General features: G+C 36.2%; 1 protein-coding gene across 10 annotated transcripts in view; it reads right to left on the bottom strand.

The window, feature by feature from the left end:
• PTPRM (protein tyrosine phosphatase receptor type M) overlaps positions 1-18,453 on the bottom strand; it is a 466,670-nt gene that overhangs the window by 204,698 nt on the left and 243,519 nt on the right. For all 10 annotated transcript variants that reach the window (XM_065830251.2, XM_065830253.2, XM_065830257.2 and 7 more), the window contains exons 8-11: positions 15,304-15,612; positions 12,038-12,147; positions 7,149-7,350; positions 2,553-2,655 (exon numbers count right to left, since the gene is read on the bottom strand). In XM_065830251.2, coding sequence (XP_065686323.1) covers positions 2,553-2,655; positions 7,149-7,350; positions 12,038-12,147; positions 15,304-15,612 — 724 coding nt within the window. The remainder of the gene's footprint in view (positions 1-2,552; positions 2,656-7,148; positions 7,351-12,037; positions 12,148-15,303; positions 15,613-18,453) is intronic.

Genomic DNA, 18,453 nt, shown 5'->3' with positions numbered 1-18,453 from the left:
TCTTACATAGGCATATATTTGAAAAAAGAGAATATCCACAATAAGACATGTATTACACAATTTCCACAGTGCCATCATTTTAAATTAAAAAAAAAGCCTTGCAAATTACAGTCATTCTAAAAATCAAAATGGCTTAGCCAGCTGTTAAAGAAGTGCATACATTCATCATTACTGAATACATTACTGCTTTAAACATATACAATTCTGAAATAATCTCCTCGAAATAAACACAACAACAGGCATAAAACATGCTGGACCTGAAATTGAAGACAAAACAAGCAGTATTTGTCGTATTAAAACCCTGACAAAATACATTTTAATCATGTCCAGTCTTACGAATTCTAAAACAACCTGGAATGCCATTTGGCCTTCATGATTAATGTGTACTTTATCAATGTAAACAGAGATTCCTGAACATTTCTATAAAGTCTGCCTTTTCAATCAACATTTAAATAATCAGCATTGCCCTTACTCTCCTTTCCTGTTGTGGTGGTTGTGTACAGATTCTAAATAAGGTATAAGATATCAGGATTTTTCATATATAAGTAGAGAAAAATAATTTAATCACAGAGAAAAGCTGGAAGTCTGAACAACCTCAGGTATTAGCTTTGCTGACTTGAATGGTAGAATTTGTGCTCTCCTTATCCATCTCAGGAATTAAAAAATGTTATGTGACATGACTGATACATTGATCAATAAAACAACAACAATCATTTACACCACAAGTTCAGTGCAGTTTCAAAAATCTGCATTAACCAAGCTGGTAGCTGTAGCAGAATCAATAGACAAGGCTTCTTGCTTAGTGGTGTGCATAAATGAAGTATGACTAAACTTTCAATACCCAGTGACTACAGATTAAGAGGACAGAATCCACATGCAGAATGCGATCTGCAAGTGATGCAATGGCAGTGTGCTTGAGAGTGTAATACACAAAAAAATGTTAAAAGCATTAAGAAATCCTTACTTTAATTTTTACTCTGCTTTACTCAGTAGTTACATTGTGAGTTTGCAGTCAGCATGCATTTTATTTTAAGACCTGTTGCAAAGGACCTTGGTAAATTAGCTGCTGCGTGTTCATCTGTCAGTTCCATAGCTTCATGTTACTTTAAATCTCTCCACTCATCCCATTATTTGGCACACTTTAATCTCCTAACTAGCTCCTTTCTATTGTAAGTGAAGTTCCTGATGTGTCACTACTGCTACAGGAGTCAATCATATTTAGTTCACGATGCTGATAAAAAAGAATGAAATTGGTTTTTTGTTAATGGTCTAATATGTTTGTGTTTAAACAATGACTCCAACTAGTATTATTTTAATCCAGATGCTTGAGTTCAGAAGGACTATACTATAGCTTTGTGAGATAAAGACAGAAAAACATCAAATCATTCTGTTTGTAATCTAATCTGCTAAATCAAACAGTTTCATTAAATCCATTTTATTTGCTTTCTGTTTCTTTTTCTCAGCTGGTTCAGACTACTCCAAAGCATTACACTTTCTTTTTAAAAAAAGTTATCTGAGTGACCAACAGGATGACATTTCTGAAATACAAACCTACATACATATAATATATAATGCAACAATGAATATGTTGCACGGTAAACCTAATAGTATGAAACACTGACTATTCTGAAGAAACCCAAAGAACATTTATTTTCATTCACACATATGAGTATACCAGACCTGTATTCCCCAGAAAATTAGAAATTACCAAAAATCTTAGCATCACGATGAAAAGAATTGATAGTCATTCATTACAGGTGTAAACAAAAAGAATTCAGCATTTTTGATGACACATGATTAGCCAAGAGGAAAAACATCCTAAACCTCTGAAAAATCTGCACTTCTCTCATCTTTATTTTCATTTATTCAGAATATTCAGCTCATTACCGGTTCTCATTCAAAATAATCTAACCATTCCTTGTTTTTCTTCACTGGAAAGCAGGCATCTCTTATTCTAATCAATAAAGGACTTACACAGTACTGTGTTTCTGGTGGTGAAAACATCCTCTAAAAACTGGAAATTCATTAACAGATACTATATAACACTAAAGAATTCAAGCTACTGGTTTTCCAGGTCAATTTTTTTTTCCCATTTTTGCTATCATGGTCAATTAAATATAAATACTTTATGAATGTTACAGTACTTATTGTTTAAATTGGCTAACTTACTAAGAGTTGATTATCGTAAATCTGTGAAGTAAACAAGAAGAGTGAATATTAAAGACAGTAGCTCAGCATAAGAAATGTGATATGCCCTTGAACTTATAACACTGCAGTAAGCAATTACCTTAAAGAAGCCACCCACACAACAGAACTATGGCTTTGTTCCTTATCTTCAAAGAACAAGGCACTCGCATCTGGATCAAATCCTTTAAACAATACACGAACACTCAACATCAAAGCACTTTCATTTTCTTCAGTTATTTAATTTAATTAGAGCTAATACAGACACGAATTTAGACACTGATTGCTGTGTAGAAAATCCCCAGAAAACATGTTCAAGAAATTAATCAATTTGGTTTTAATTTTGTAAAGAAGTTTTCCCCCAGTACCTGACAGGAGCGCCTCTGCTCTGTGCAGGTTTCAGCAAGACTGTCACAGTGCTGTCAGTTTGATTCAAAGGTGTTTCAAGTTCGTATGGTGGCATAGAGGGTGCTAGAATAAGAAAAGAGGGAAAAAAAGTTACTCCTGGTTTTCTTCAAGAGCTGTATCTTTATTTGAATAGGTAATTTAAAAAACTTCTTCAAATATAAATACCACATTATGGGTCTAAGATGCCTTCTGTCACAACACAAATATGAAACAACAGTTAAATAACTTCAGAAAAAAACCCAAACAAACAACCAACCACAAAAAAGCCAACAAAATAACAAAGAAATCCCAGCTCACTGCCAATTTCAAGACAGGAAACAGATACTAGCAGAATTAAGTTTGCAGAAAGCCTTGAGAATCTATGACTTGGAAATGACAAGTTAGCTGAAGAAGAGCATCTGCAAATGTGCATGCTGAAATGACCATAGTTTTTGAAACTGGGCCCAGCTTCCTCAGTATGTCAGTGGAATTAGGAAGCATCCTCAGAATTTTCCATTCCTCAAATTTGAACTAGTGCTGTAACTGTCCTGTGTCTATTGTCCACCACAGACATAATTTACAATAATGAAGAAGTATTACTGCCACGACAGCTCATCTTAGTTTGAAGCCACACTCAATAGCACTTTCGCGAGCTGTGTCTTCATGAAGGAATTCCACTTGTGATTAAAACAAAGGATGCCTCAGTTATTGTTTTTTACTGTTGCTCCTTTTTTTCAGTGCTATAATCTAGTTGCATTTTTATCATTATATTGGATGGAAGGCTCTTCAGTTAATTGATTGTTTAGCAGTCTGTTGTACCCTTATTGTCCAGTTCTTAATGATGATAGACAATTAACAGATTTGAAGTCTATAGAAGCAAAAAGTGGTAATTGTAATGATCTTTTCTGACCACAGAAATAATGCAGGGCAGTGCACTTCTCTAAAGTAACTCCTGCTTGAAAAAGAAAATACGTTTGGTGGGGGAGAAGATCTTTAGCAGGTTTTTCCAATGGCTAATTATGCGTCCTGTTGAACATGGAGACCTGTTTGACATCTCAATTTGTTTAGCTCTATCTTCCAGCCACTGGATACTTATACGTGTAACATATAATAAGTTACTGAATAAGTTACTCAGAGTATATTGTGCTCCACATACAGATAATATCAGCCTCCAGGCAAATTAAATAGCTCCACACATGTGAGTCTTTCTTTCAAGCGTATTTTCCAGTCCTTCTCACTCACCCAGTAGTAGCTGCATCTACTCGAAAAGGGTATGAACCTCTCTCTCCTTTATCCATATTACCCTATATACCCAAGTAAGGATTACATTAATACTTGTATCCACAACTTTTCAGTCTGCTGAAAAAACATTAACAAATCTTCATCGCTTTTCATTGCTGCTCACCACTTCTGAAATGCTTCACAAATAAAATAATTAATCTTCTAAAATCTACTTGTGAGATGAGAGGGTTTTATTCTGCTTATAATCCTGGATATAAGGCACAAACAGACTAATCATTTTAAGTAACTTAGGTACCCACTTTGAGAAGGCTAAAGGCACAAGATTCCACAGTGCTTTAAAGTTTCCGACACAATTTTCACGTATTTCAGTTTTGTATATCCATAACTTATTCACATAATGCCCCACTCTCAAGCCTATCAACCTGAAAATAAGGGAAGCAGAGAGTAACTGCATCTCCAAAAATCTGTATGAACTCACTGAATGTTTTTGGAACACTGTGTCATTTCTTGCCCTTGTTCTCCTGTCCACATCTTAATAAGCCTTGTGATCTTCCAAACTTACTACTCCTGGATGCTTACTTGGACTCTTTCGTAATCTTAGTCTCCCTCCACCAAAATTGTCCTCCTGTCCTGGATATGAGTTGTGGTTCTCTCACGTCCCACCTTTTCGTCCTGGCTACTTTTTCTCTTCTCTGCAGACACTTGGACATCACCTGTTCTTACAGTTTTCTCCTGCCTAGGTTAGGACACTTCCTCCTCCACGGTGCCCACATGCAAAGAAGGAGCTTATCAATAAACAGAGAAGCCAGGAGATATTCTTCCTGTTCAGTTTTTGCAGCTGCACACCCTGGTCTTCAGCAGCAGAAAGCTGAGATGCACTAAAACGTAGGGCCCTTGGAGACTCTGTATTTGGGCTGGGACATGCCGAGTTGATGAACACACCGGCAAGGCTCTGAAAGCTTGGAGAACTATTTTGTGAGCATGGCATCTATGGTGACACTCGCTGCTCAGTTATGTCAAGTTTTCACCGACTGTGTGCAAACTGCAACATTTACAAACTGCTCAAATCTGAACAGATTTTCAGCGTGATGGCTCAGCGTGATATTTCTTGCTAAATATTTAAATCCCTGTTTGAAAGCACTTCAGTAATGTATCAGTCACCCGAATTTTTCATGATGTCAACCATGTTCCTGAAATGGATGAAATTCTTCTTAGTATGAAAGGCAGCGTACAAAATTTCAGCCCACACAGCTGACTTTTCACAAAGTTACTATGCAACAGGAAACAGTCTTCTAGTAGAGTGCCCATCAATTTTGATAGCATGCACTGCTACAAACTCTGCTTTTGGTAATATGTATTTACATACAGATCACTTCATCCATCAGTGCCAATCACACAACAGTAGAATGAAAACATGGCAACCATTTACAGTACAGAATAACACTACTCAAACATTTAAGAGAGGAAATTAAGAGTATTTTATTCAGATGAAAATGCACTTTAGAGTCAGATAAATTAATATGCGAGGATTCAATTCAGAAATTGGTCAGAATGCACTGTTGTCACCCTCAACTGTTCTAAAAAATGGTGAAACTGTTAATCCATAAATGTTCAGCATTTTTGTTTCACGTGTCTCCAAAATGGAGAGCACTGGCCACATCAAAATCCTCAAAGCCTTACAGTGAGACAAGGAGATCACAGGACAATAGCACTGCCAAGAGGGTAACATTTTCAACAGCTAAAATGCCAGTTGTGATTTTTCAATAATATTAAGAAATGTACTCATTCTGTTTCTATTTTAAATTCATCAAGAGATTGGCTTTAACTACCCCTGGGCAAGCCATAAACATTCCCGTTAGTATGGTAACTAATATGAAGTAATAGGAGTGGGGTGCAGACACAACAGCTCGCAGAACCTCACCGCATTGTAGCTCGGAGTTTAGACCCATTCCCAAGCACGCCTGTGGCGTCTGTTCACATTAATGAGTTTTAGCTGGTGTCGTATCAAACTTAGAAAAGCACAACAGTTTAAGATCCAGCACTATTCCCAAAGGCCTAGATTCTCATCCACACTCAATAGTATCTTTCCTTTCTCATTCTAATAAAGGCTGATTCTACCATCTTAACCCATATCAAGTCTTTCCAAGTCAGAAACTGATTTCTGATAGAGAAAGTTTTTGCACAGTACAGGAAAAGGGATGGAAAATGAACCCCATCTTTACTGATCAGTGCTAATTATATTTAGACTTTCTATAAAAAATAATTTTCTAGCTTGAAAATGAACATTTTTTTTTCTCTACAAATATCCGTACTGGCAATAATTTCCATCTTGAATTAACTGCCCTTTCCTATAACAATATTAATAAAAAATATCTATTTCTGAGTAACATTTGTTACTTTTTTCATTCTAGTGAGGAAAGAAAATGAATGATGGGGAAAAGTACACAGAATGAGAGTAAAAGAGGAAGACGATTCTGTACCCAAATGCTTTCCTTTAGTTATTATGAAAAGCAAAGCTGACCACAAATAGATAAGGCAATTTTCTGTAAATATTATCCAGGGGCCATAGTTCAGTTCAGTTTAATTCCCAGGAAGATTACAGAGAAGCAAAGAGTAAAGGGATTTCAACTGTAACGTTACAAAACATTTTGTCATCAATTACATAAGCATTTTAGAGTATGTAATAGCATAGCATCCCATCAGATAGAGAAATGTTCTTCTGCCTCTGGGAGGGCTTTAAAATATTGTTCATGGATCTGCAGAAGTGACAGAGTCATGCTGCTGTTATCTGAAAACCACTAGTCCTGATGTTCTTGTCTAATACAGTTTCACATCCACTTCACTCCCCACGCCTGCTAGGAACATACACAGGCTGGCAGTCAGCGGCAGAGTCTAAGTGAGTGCCAGACATACAGTATTTCTGCTCTACACTCAATTGTTCATGGCTCATTAAAGAGATTTTCCAGCACCGTTACTGTACTAATTTAGAATGATGTCAAGGCTGACTAAGCTCTGAATGGAACCCTCATCCTCATGTCCAGAAAACCTTATGCTAAATGTTGCAACAGCAGCTGGCACTGACTGCAGGCACATAATTCATAGGGTTTCTTGGGTGGTAAGTTACAGTTGTGAATAGGAATTTCAAAGTACTAGCTGGTATTTAAGCACTTGGATGTTTTTCAGATATGTTAATATATGTCATTTTGACATCTTCAGGAATGAATATATATTTCACTTTTTTGATATGCTGTTTGTTGAATCCTAAAGAAGTAAACAACAAAATAATCACCTATGTCATTATCATAAGCAACCAATAATATTCTTTAATCAAATACCTGATATTTTAGTGGTGAACTGATTTGTGACTGGAGGTCCAAAGCCTTTAGCTGTGCTGGCTCTGATGGTAAAAGAGTAGGTAGTGCCAGGATACAGTCCAAAAAAGAGATAGTGTGTTTCATTTCCTAGCTTTGAGACTCGTCCACTTTGATTGGATAAATCTATTTCTGGGTCAAAGGAACTGACTGCTTTGTAGGTGATCTGCAAAAGAATAAGAAAGTTATAAACTGCCTTGAGCAGATGGACAGAGATTGCATCTTTATCCAGTAAACCCTTCTGATGTATGCGCTGTCAGACCTTTTATGATAAGCTATCTTACTCTCTTACGCTCTTCAAATCCTGAATCACACGAAGGGACACAGAAACTCATCCATAACTGGTATGAGTTATTACTTTTATAGATACAGATACTTAGAGGAAACTAGATTACAACTCTAAAGGATGGGTTCAGGCTTACATTAATTCCTTCAAGATGTTGGCTTTACCAGTGTCATTTTTTTAATTCATCTCACTGTTGGTTTTGATCAGCAACAATAACAAAACCAAAATAACAAGGTAAAAATAGATAAGTGAATAACAGAAGGTGTAGCCCCTAGTTCCAGCTGACTTCACTATAATTAAACTTTGCTCTGAATAAGATTATCTGTAATAGATGATAAGGGCAGTTTAAGGCAAATTTTTCAGAAAGTGGGTAAAGCTTGTATTTTAATCAGAAGCCTAGCTATTCTAATTGTTAATTTGGAAATTTTCAGGTTATTATATTGCACCTAGGCCAGATTCTAATTTGGAGGGAAGAAGAGATAAAATGTTAAGTAATATATGTAGAGTGTATATTGTATCCTCAGTTCATTCTTTGATTTAAACAGTATTTTTAGTTTTCATTAGAAATGTTAATATAAGTTCACAGTAAAACTTGATCCAGATTTCTTCTATTAATTACTAATTTCCATGCACTGTAATGAGAATTTAAAAATAAGAAATCCATCAAAAATAAAAAAGTAAAAATGATTCATCCCTCCTTTTTACTTTTAAAGTTTCATCTGTATGCGAATAATTCCAACATTCTTATTATATAAAGTGATAATTGACATTCTGTTTGCTATATTTATTCCATATCATTATAATCAGGATGAGACATAAAACAATACATAGAAACATCTAAGTGTTGGCCTTACACACCTTAAACACTTGCAATTTCCTAAAACCTCTGACTTAATGAAAATTTATTTTTCTATGACCCATCTAATCATCACAGCACTAACATCAATGAAGCGCTGAAAATGAGTAATAAAAACTTTGGTAACACCTAGATAAACCCCAACATTATTTCGGTAGATATAAGCAGATCCTCTACAACTTCTCATCCATAAATCAAACTGAAAGTGCCTTAAAAACTGCTCAACTAACCCTCCTGATTATAACAGAAGACAGGAGAAGATTACATTACCAAATACCTGAAATGAAGAAGAAATTAAGGTTACATGTTGCCCCAAAGAATCTCCCTTTCTGATGGCAAGTGCTGTTATGTCTGCTTGTGGGAGAGTGGGTCGTAACTTTTTTTGGAGATTTTAAAAGACAGGTTAGACAACTACATCACAGCTATGTTTTGCATAGAGCTGATCCTGTTTCGCTGCAGATACGTGAACTAAATGACTTCTTGCAGCTCCCTTTAACTCTGTTCTCTACATTTCTATGATTCTTAAAAAGATTTTCCAAAATCTCACTTAAGTTTTATTCAAAATAATACCAGGCTATCAGAGACTCTGCAGTCAATGTTAGATTCTTATAAATTTTTTGCAGTGTTTAGTTATTAGATAGCTAAGTGGCTGATGTTCTCTAACGAAGGCAGTTCTTGCATCAATCATGGAGAACACATGAAAAAAATAAGTGTTTTGCTTGGTTAAAATGAACTGGCACAGTTTCTGTATTTCACTCTTACTTGGGCATAAGGGTCATTTTCTTACTAGATATTGACTACTACTATCAAATTTAGATGAAACCTTGCCCAAAGGACTAAGCCTTTTATTCCTACAACTGTGGACCTGTACTGGTGACAGAGGAGCAAAATGGCATCATTTGTCATTATGTAATATCTTCATCTAAATGCTTTTTTTCTTTAAATATTGGTAAAAGAATTGGATTTGCACTTAACTTCACAATGGCAATTAATATGTTAGTACTTGATACACTGAGACATAGCTTTTCCCACCACATATATTAAAAGAGTGCCTCATTCAGTCACTAGAAACAAATGCCTGGCCCCAGAAATCAGACTTGGTTATAAGATTTTTAACAATATAGAAAGTTAGGTACTCGAAGTAAGAAATGCTACACACAGAGGTGACATTGAGCTTTCTCTCTGGGAACAGGGATACAGACTCAGAACTGCAGAAGATGTTCATCTGTCTGCTGGGACCAATACCCTGGGACCTCCTGCTGAAAGAAGATGTCTGCTGCTGTAGTCTTAAGGTTGACCCTACAAAAACAGCTATCAGTTTAAGAGCGTGCCCTGGAAGAACAACTTTGTTCCTGGGTCGGACTGAGGCTTATGTACTTGTTGTTTTCCCCCACCCAAACTCTGTGTCTCCAACTCTAGACTCAAGTACCCTGCACTCTCATACTTGCATTTCTTCTGGCACTACAATTCTTTCAGCCCTGATTGTGTACAGCCCAGCGGCAAGTGATGGGTGAATGGAAGGGTCATTCACCCTTTGCTGTGGCTCTGTGCCTGACTCACTTCATGAATTGGGGAACTCCTCAGGCTGAACTATTCCCTACCCAGGCCTTGCCCTTACTAGGTTAGTGCTCACCTGCTGGGGCAGGGGTGTCAAACTCATTGTCACTGGGGCCACATCAGCCTCGTGGATGCCTTCAAAGGGCTGAATGTAATTTTAGGACTCTATAAATGTAGGAGTAGTTACATTTATACAGTCCTAAAATGGCATTCAGCCCTTTGAAGGCAACCGTGAGGCTGACATGGCCCCTGGTGAAAATGAGCTTGATACCTCTGTGCTAGGCCATTCTCTGCAAAGTGAATGCCATGAGCACCAGTTTTCATGAACGTACCAAATACAGCATGCGTTTGTATAAGGGCAGCTTTAGCAGCTATGCTTTGTAGATCAGAATTGTTGATGTATACACAGTCGAGGCTTAGATGTCTCTTTGTCTAAGCTTTGGCCTGCAACAAGGTGCAGGTTAGACACCTCACTCCACAAGCTGCGGTGATTTGGAGCTGTGCTGGATGCACCTTGCCCATACAATGATCAGAGAGGTGCCAGCTGAGACATCTGATAGGCTGAACCAACCTATGCAAGACAGGTACCTAAATTTCATCTAACTTGCCAGATCTTATCCTGTGAGCTGCGTCAATTAGCTAAAATATACCCGAAGTATACTTTCATTTTTCATCAAAGTATACATTTAAAATAGGTAAAATGTTGCTGTGATTCACTGTATATGTTTGTTGGCCTTCAGGTAGTTTACTGGTCTTATTTATAAAATCTTTGTGACACATTTTAGGCTCATAAGCAAACATCAGGGCAGAAAAAGTATTGACCAACAAGCTTCCAGCAACTAGGCAGTTGTCTATATTCAGCCACATGACCGGACTGAGTTGGCATCTTTAAAACAAAGGATGGTTTTGTTGCATTAGTCCGTTGGTATCTTTTACTTAAAAATTAATTAAATCATGTTTCTGATTTAACTGGTTGCTTTGCTCCCTCTGTCTCTGCTTTGAGGTGTATTAGATAAACAGTGTAAGGAGGTACCAGTAGTTCCTTTTCAATGTTCTGTTCACTGTTGGAATGCAAGGTTCTTTTGATGTTCAGAGTCCTGCACAGCCCTGACTACCTCAGAAAGTCTGGCCCAGCTATTCTTTTCCATCTATGAATACACCTGCACAGCTCCCATTACAGCTGATGGAGTTGTGTATGCATATACATCTAATAATGAACTGCATGTATAGAGTGCAACGTAATTAGACATGCATGCATGTTTGTAAGTAGAAAGATGATTCACCACTGTGTGTTTCTATGTACATAAAGCCTAACATCAATAAAAACATTAACGTATTAACTAAAATATTCTGATGCCTGAAGACAGGCAACTGTTGAACTAGCTGAAAAGTAGTCAGCTTTATTAAAAAATCAATTCATACTTTTTCATAACATTTTATTGTCTTACAATAAAACAGTTTTCAAAACACTATCAATGGGTTACCATTCAGCGTAACTTTTCTTTTACACCATATCTCATTTAGGTGTTTTTTTTGTTTAAAACAAAGCATTTCAATACCAATTTTGTAGTAAGGTCAGGTAAGAAGCTTAACAGTGATTACTGTCTGACAGCTTAATCTGTGCAGTCTTTTGTCAATTTTTCTAAAAGGTATTCAGGCAGAGGTTCCACATGAGGAAAAGCACAGATTTTTAGACATCTAACAACATGTAATTTTGTCAAATTTGCATTTAAAAAATGATAGATTTTTTTTTAATTATGCCTGCTTGTTTCTATTACAAAAGGCTTCATAGAATGACTCTTAGCTAAATGTGATGTTGAATGTCACTGCTGTGTTATGTCTCGTATTTTTTTTTTAATTCAATAAGATCTGTCTTTCAGTCTTTTAAATATTTGATCTACATTACTAGATAGAATGCTGTATCACATGGTTCTAAAAATAGCAGTTTTCTTAAAGCTTATAACCCAGGGATATTTTGGGTCCTGCATAATTCAGTCCTACATTGTGTATTTGATTTTATTACACTGTAACTGCTACTATCTTCAAAAAGAAGATTCATTTTACATAAACTGGAAAAAAAAATTGGTAACAATTATGCACTTTTGAAAATCAAAATTATACATAAAAATTAAAACATGGCAAAATGCTAGGTACCTCATACAAAGTAATCACGCCATATGTTTGCGCTGGTTCTCTCCATTGAAGAAAAATCTTCTCTTCAAAGGTACTTCCTTGAATTGACTCAAGTGGCACTGCACTGGGGACTAAAGGATAAAAAAGGGAAAAAATGCTGTTTTGAGAAAAAATTCAGGATACACTCTACGTAATATTTGTGCCGTTGAGGCATAAAAACTGTCCCAATATTATTTTCCCAAAACTGAAGCAAAGGCCAGGGTAGCATAGAAGGAGAAGGATTTATTAAACAAGATAGTGCCATTAAGTAAACATACATGTCACCTCCAGCCTAAGAAGGAATTAGCGAGCACTGCACTTTTCCTGTAAAATGCTATTGATGAAAGAAAAGGACAAATCAGCTTTTTATAAGGAATTAGGCAATATCTCAAATATAAACTCCTGTAAATAAAATCCATTTGTGATACCTACTTATCAATAGTTACTGTCCCGTAGTGACAAATACATTAAACATTCATACATGAAAACAGACAAGCACTGAAGTAACAACTCTTAGTTTCAACAGTCTGAACTAGAATGGTTAGCTTGGAAAGATGAGCCATGTGTCGCATAGAACACTGACATTAGGCTGGATGACCTACAACAGGTCATAAAGAAATTATGAAGCAGACAAACTGAAGAACTGACATTATTCATTTTTCTTAAAGTATCTTAATTTATGACAATGACCTCTGAAGAGCCAGGGATGTCAGCAGGTTCTGATAAATGGTATGTCACCCGCTCTCAGATATCTACTTCTGTTTCCTGTTTGTTCTGCAACAATTACCTTATCCCTGAGCCAACCTCAAGGCAGTTTTCAGAGAGGGAGATGTGTAAACAGTACATGGACATTCATCTGTGATTTTATTTTTGTAACAACATTTGCAATGGAAAGGGAAAAGAAAATCCCGAAAAATGTATGCAGTGCTACTGTGAGGCAACAGTCAATGATAGGTTAGCACTTTCGCACAAACTGGATGTGAAAAGTCATTTAGAAGATACACTTAACATTTGTTGATGTGCTAGAGAAAGAAGGTGGAAGCTACTTGCTGTAGTAATTGAAATAATTTCTCAGACCCTTTACTGAGATGTGCATGAATGGTTAAAGAATAGGAAGATCTGAAAGCAAGACATCTGTTGGCTCCCTCCCATTGTTAGGTCTGGTACAGCATTGTGCTCCTCCTCCTCCTCCATGCTCTAAGTCTGGAAGTTTACACAGTTTGAGAGTTCATAATTACCTCTCCATAGCTCTCTGCAGAGTCCCTTGCTCTACCAAGGGGAAGCTCCAACGATACAGGTGATGGTTTCTGAACTGTCCTGTATAGACCACTAAAATGATGCCTTTAGAGAAGCCTTAAGACTAAACCTTGCTGCCAAGTAGGAAGGAACTGGTAAAACTCATTTGGAATCATGGGGTTAATGATTTATGTATAAAGGAAGAGGGATTAAATACAGTGTAAATAAACTGGAAGCATAGCAAAACACTGTGGCAATCCTCCAAAATTATCTGAAGGCCATAAACTTGAGCAGTTATTCTATAAGGAAGGTCAAATACTGGCAGAGGTTACCTGGAGAAGTTGTGGGATATCCATCTTTGGAGACACTCAAAACTCAGCTGTACAAGACCTTGAGTAATCTACTCTCACTTAATCTGCTCTGAGCAAAAGGTTGGACTAAATGAGCTCTGGAGGTCCCTTGCAACCTACATGATTGTGTAATTCAAAAAATAATTATGATAATTTGGATCAGTATACTCTGTTGTGTTAAATCCAGACTTATGTACCTTACGGAAAGTGTATGGTATACAAAAAACTTATTATTTTTGTTCAACTTATTCTCTCAAATACTGATGCTGGTTTTTAATAGGTCTTGGAACAACCTAAGTTCCAGGGGACCAGGAGTAAGAAAATATTATGCAAAGGTTCAGAGAAAACACATAAATGGCCCAGAAAACAATAAGGTCTTTAGCTTTACCATCCTACGATTGAACTGAATCATAATTAGAGGGATGACAGTAAAATTAATTCTAATTAAACAATTTTTTTTAACGATGCTTTGTCAAATCTGTTGCATTAGCAACTATACATTCCTAAATTGTTTAATTTATTCCTTCATGTATTTTGATTAGACATTAGTACTACAAAAAAAAAAAACCAACAATCCAGCATATATTAAATGATTTAATAGGTTTAAATGACAGATTTCAAGCATGTATTATAAGAGCAACTCATCATTGCTGAAGTTTTTTTTCTAGAAATCTTTCCAACATGTTTGCTGTATATCTATTATTGACCTGGAAGAAATTACAAAGTCACTCCTGTGCAGGTTGCAGATGATAAAAATGGGAGGAGGACCGATCTGTTATATAAAGCAATGCCAGTCACTTGATAAGGTTTCTTAGAACAGCATACATTTTAAAATGGCAAAAAGCAAGGTCAAAAAACCTAAGGTACACTTGTAGAGGGCCCTAAGGGGCTATATCTCAATATAGAATGTTCTGGAATGGTGAAACTAATTCCTCGTGCATGACAAATTCCACAGGTAAGTCCCATTTTGGTATTGTAGCTAATGGAGCTTCAGTAAACTCTCTGCATATGTAATGACAGTAATATCACAGAGAACTTAGGCAGATGGTATAACCATTACATGCAATATTACTACAGCATTACAGAGACACAGTAGCCAATCTGGCTGTCCATGCTTCAAAAAAGACACTCAGAAATTACGTTATTACTCAAAATAAAAAAAAAAGAGATCTGAGAACTCCACATTAGCCAAAAATTACTAAAACGAAGGGAATATCTACATATTTGAATGTATGTATATGGAATATATTGTCTGAATAAGCACCTAACAGAGTACAGTGGCTGGAAAGCCAAAGCTAGAAAAATTGAAACCGCAAATCAACAACAAATATTTAATATTGAGCATATCAACAGAAAAGCATACATGAGGATGCTGTGGACAATCACCTGAAATTTCTTCAAATTGATACTGGAACTTTTAAGACGCAGAACATAGTTCAAGCATGAGATGCTAGTTTAATAAAGAAATTACTAAATGATGTGTAATGTCATAGGTTATATAAAAGATCATTATAACACTTTACCACCTTAAAATTTCTGAAGTTGGTGGAAAATCTGCTACAGATTATAGTGAGAGTAGAACATGCATTTCTACAGAAAAGCATATTGGCTATCAGGTAGTATGCATGTACAATGTGTACGTATATAAACATAAAAACTCACCATCTTCATCAGTTTGCACTACAAGTTCTTGGCTTTCCTTTCGTCCTTCGGGATTCATTAGTACTAATTTGATGCTGACGTTTGTGTATGGCGATAGATTAGTAATTGTGTGCTGGGGATGTGAACTTTCTGTATCCCAGCTGACTTCTTCTCTCACTTGCTCTTGTCCTCCGGCCTGGTAACGGTAATGGACTGTGAGGTTGTACCGATGGCAACGTGTGACATTATATCCGAATGGTTCCCAGCAAATAGTGATTTGTCTAGATTTGATCTCCACAACCTCCAGTTTTCGTGGCCCACGCATTGGATCTGCAAAATTACCAATATAATTCTGGTATGATTATTTGTTTCTACTATTATGCTAAGTAAAAGGAGTACTGAAAAGTTATACAGTTCTATAGATACGACAAATAAGCAGAAACAGAAATTCACTGCTTTATCTCTCATAGTGCAAATGACAATAAAAGTACAGGTCTCTGAAAAATCAGGGGAAAAACAGTGAGAAAAGGAGAGAGAAATGTCTTTGAGGAAAAATGAAACGCAAATATTTTTTATGGTTAAACTCAAAATGCACGGTACAGTTTAAATGATGCACACTTTTTCTATCTATCTGCTGCTTGCAAAACAAAAAAAGTCCATAAAAAAAAAAAAGTGTTAACACTTTAAAAGTAAAAACTTTCGCAAAACAAGTATCTAAAAAGAAAAAGGTAATTTGCAAAGACCTGGTGATTTTCTCCCAGGACTGTTTATCCAAACAAAAAGTGTTGGGTGTTTCTTCAGCTATTTCTTATTTATTTGATTTTAAGTTAGACTGAATGCAATTATTCAACCACTACTTGACCAGGGCATCCAGTTCCTCTAAAATAGTCCATACGGTTCTTTTTACATAAATATTAGTTCTTAATAGCTTCTTTCCTTTTTTTTTTCTTCCTTTTTTTTTTTTTTTTTTAAACACATCTAAAATAAACAGTGCAACTACCTTTGTTTGTAGTAGTGGTTTAGCAAAGAATGAAAAGAAACAACAGGAGGCACATCAGCCAATATCCTACTGCATATGAGCTTTCCTAGAGATCTCCCGTTGGATAACCAGCCATTAATCACATCTAACAAAATCATACCCAAGAATTTATGGCTATCTATATACAAGAGCCAAAGAACGTGGTTGATGAATTTTCTTCAGTCCTACTGGTTCCAGCAATTGAGATAGGAAAGTGAACCCAGATTTCCACCATATTACAGCAAAACCACAAAAACACCACACATTTTCAAAACACTGTCATTAATAGAGCTATTATACATATTTAGCAATAATCTAGGATTTTTTCATATTGGAGCCCTCAACAAGATTAAAGACAACGTCTAGTTTTATCCACTGCTTCACTAGTTAAATGCTCAGAAGACTTTTAATGAGCTAGAAGTCTGTTATACATAAACAAATTAATATGCATCTTCCCTCTTTTATGTTTATTAATCAACATGTCTTCACTAGAAATGTTCTAAACAATTTACACAGGATTTCATCTTTTTCTTTTTAATAGAATGCCTGCATGCTTGAAACATTTGTTCAAAGACGTTATTCATCTTAACTCCTTGAAGAAAAGGTGTTAAGAAATTGCTTGTTCTCTCTGAAATCTACAAAGCAGGGTGTTTTTTCCCCCTTTTAAATCCTCCAGGTTTGTTGTTTTTTTTTTAATTAATTGCCACAACTCAACAGTGTTGATCATCAATACGGTATATTTGTCAGTCAGTGACAAAATGGCAAAGCAAACCAAATTCAGCAATGGGTCTAATCCTGGTCTCCTTTCTAGCAAGTAGACTGACTGGTGAACATGTCGCCATCAAGGAAAAACCATGGTAGAGCCATTCACCTGCCTCCACACTCAGATACCCCAGCTAAGAATCCCAGTGTTTGGGCTGTTTTCTATTGCTACTACAACAAAGATTAATTAGAAGCAAACCTCAAAGACTGGCAAGTCCTAAGAGTTTCATGTCTTCCTTAAGCACTTACTTCTGCATAATTCAGACATAAATGTCATGATAAAAGAGTTTTCCTTTTTGTTTTGTTTTGGTTTTGTTTTCATATCAGCTTCTAAGCATTTCTTCATTTAGGTGAGACTATGAATACCAAAACGCATTTGATGGGTATTGTGTAACTGTAGTGGTACCCGAACGGGCTAAATAGGACTAGAAAATCTACAAAACTGAGGTGACCCTGACATACAACATTAAGTAGCTGAACAAAGTTTCCAGCTGCAAGAATATGGAACAGCCTGCTTAGTTCCATAGTAGGCACATCAGAAAATTCACAGGGGAGCTGAAAAATCATTTTGTTGGAGACATTAAACTAATTCATAGCATTTTAAAACTGAAATTGAGTGAGTGTACAAAAATACCGGATCAAAACCTATCCAAGGTTTCTGCCCAGAAGGAAGATATTCTTATGTCACGTTACCTTAATACAAGGTACAAGTTAGCCCTCTAGTTAAATCTTGAAGTCATTGCTATGAGAATGACAGATACATTTTCACTTCTAACAAAAGAGACAAGGGAAAAAAGAGATTAGGTTGTAGAAGATGGAGACAATACAGCTTTTGTTGATATTCACAGGATAAAGGTCATCAGACAAGGCAAATACCCTGGTAGCTTTGGTTCCTAACTTGATTCTGTAATCCATAGCATCGGTAGCTACGCAACTCATATCTATTTTTCTTACCATCATTCAGAGATTATGCAACTGATAGAGCCCTAAAGACCCCTTTGTGGGGTAAGTGTCAAGCAGTTAATGTGTCGACCAGCCAATGACAGCACTTAGTGGAAAGAAAGGGAGAGGTAGGATATAAAAACCCCTGGGACACAGCAGAGAAAGACATTTAAGAAAAAATAAAGCAAGATCTGATATGATGCACCAGGTGGGATAACTGAGAAAGTGGGATAACTGTGCACTGAGAAAGTCAGGTTAAATATTCCAGAGAGTTTTGTCCACGAAAGAGCCTTTGAAGGTACAGGCCTACACTCCACAGAATTTACCTACTTTGTGTCCTCAGTCTCACTTCTAAATTCTCAAAATGGACATGCCTAGCGAAATTGATGATACGTTATTATTTCTTTCATCAAATAAGTCTAATTCCTAAATTACCACTACTTTATTTG

The sequence above is a fragment of the Patagioenas fasciata genome, chromosome 2 (genome assembly GCF_037038585.1).
Source record: "Patagioenas fasciata isolate bPatFas1 chromosome 2, bPatFas1.hap1, whole genome shotgun sequence".
NCBI classification, from domain to species: Eukaryota; Metazoa; Chordata; class Aves; order Columbiformes; family Columbidae; genus Patagioenas; species Patagioenas fasciata.
The sequence above is the reverse complement of the archived record's forward strand: the minus strand, read 5'-3'. Positions and strand labels throughout refer to the sequence as shown.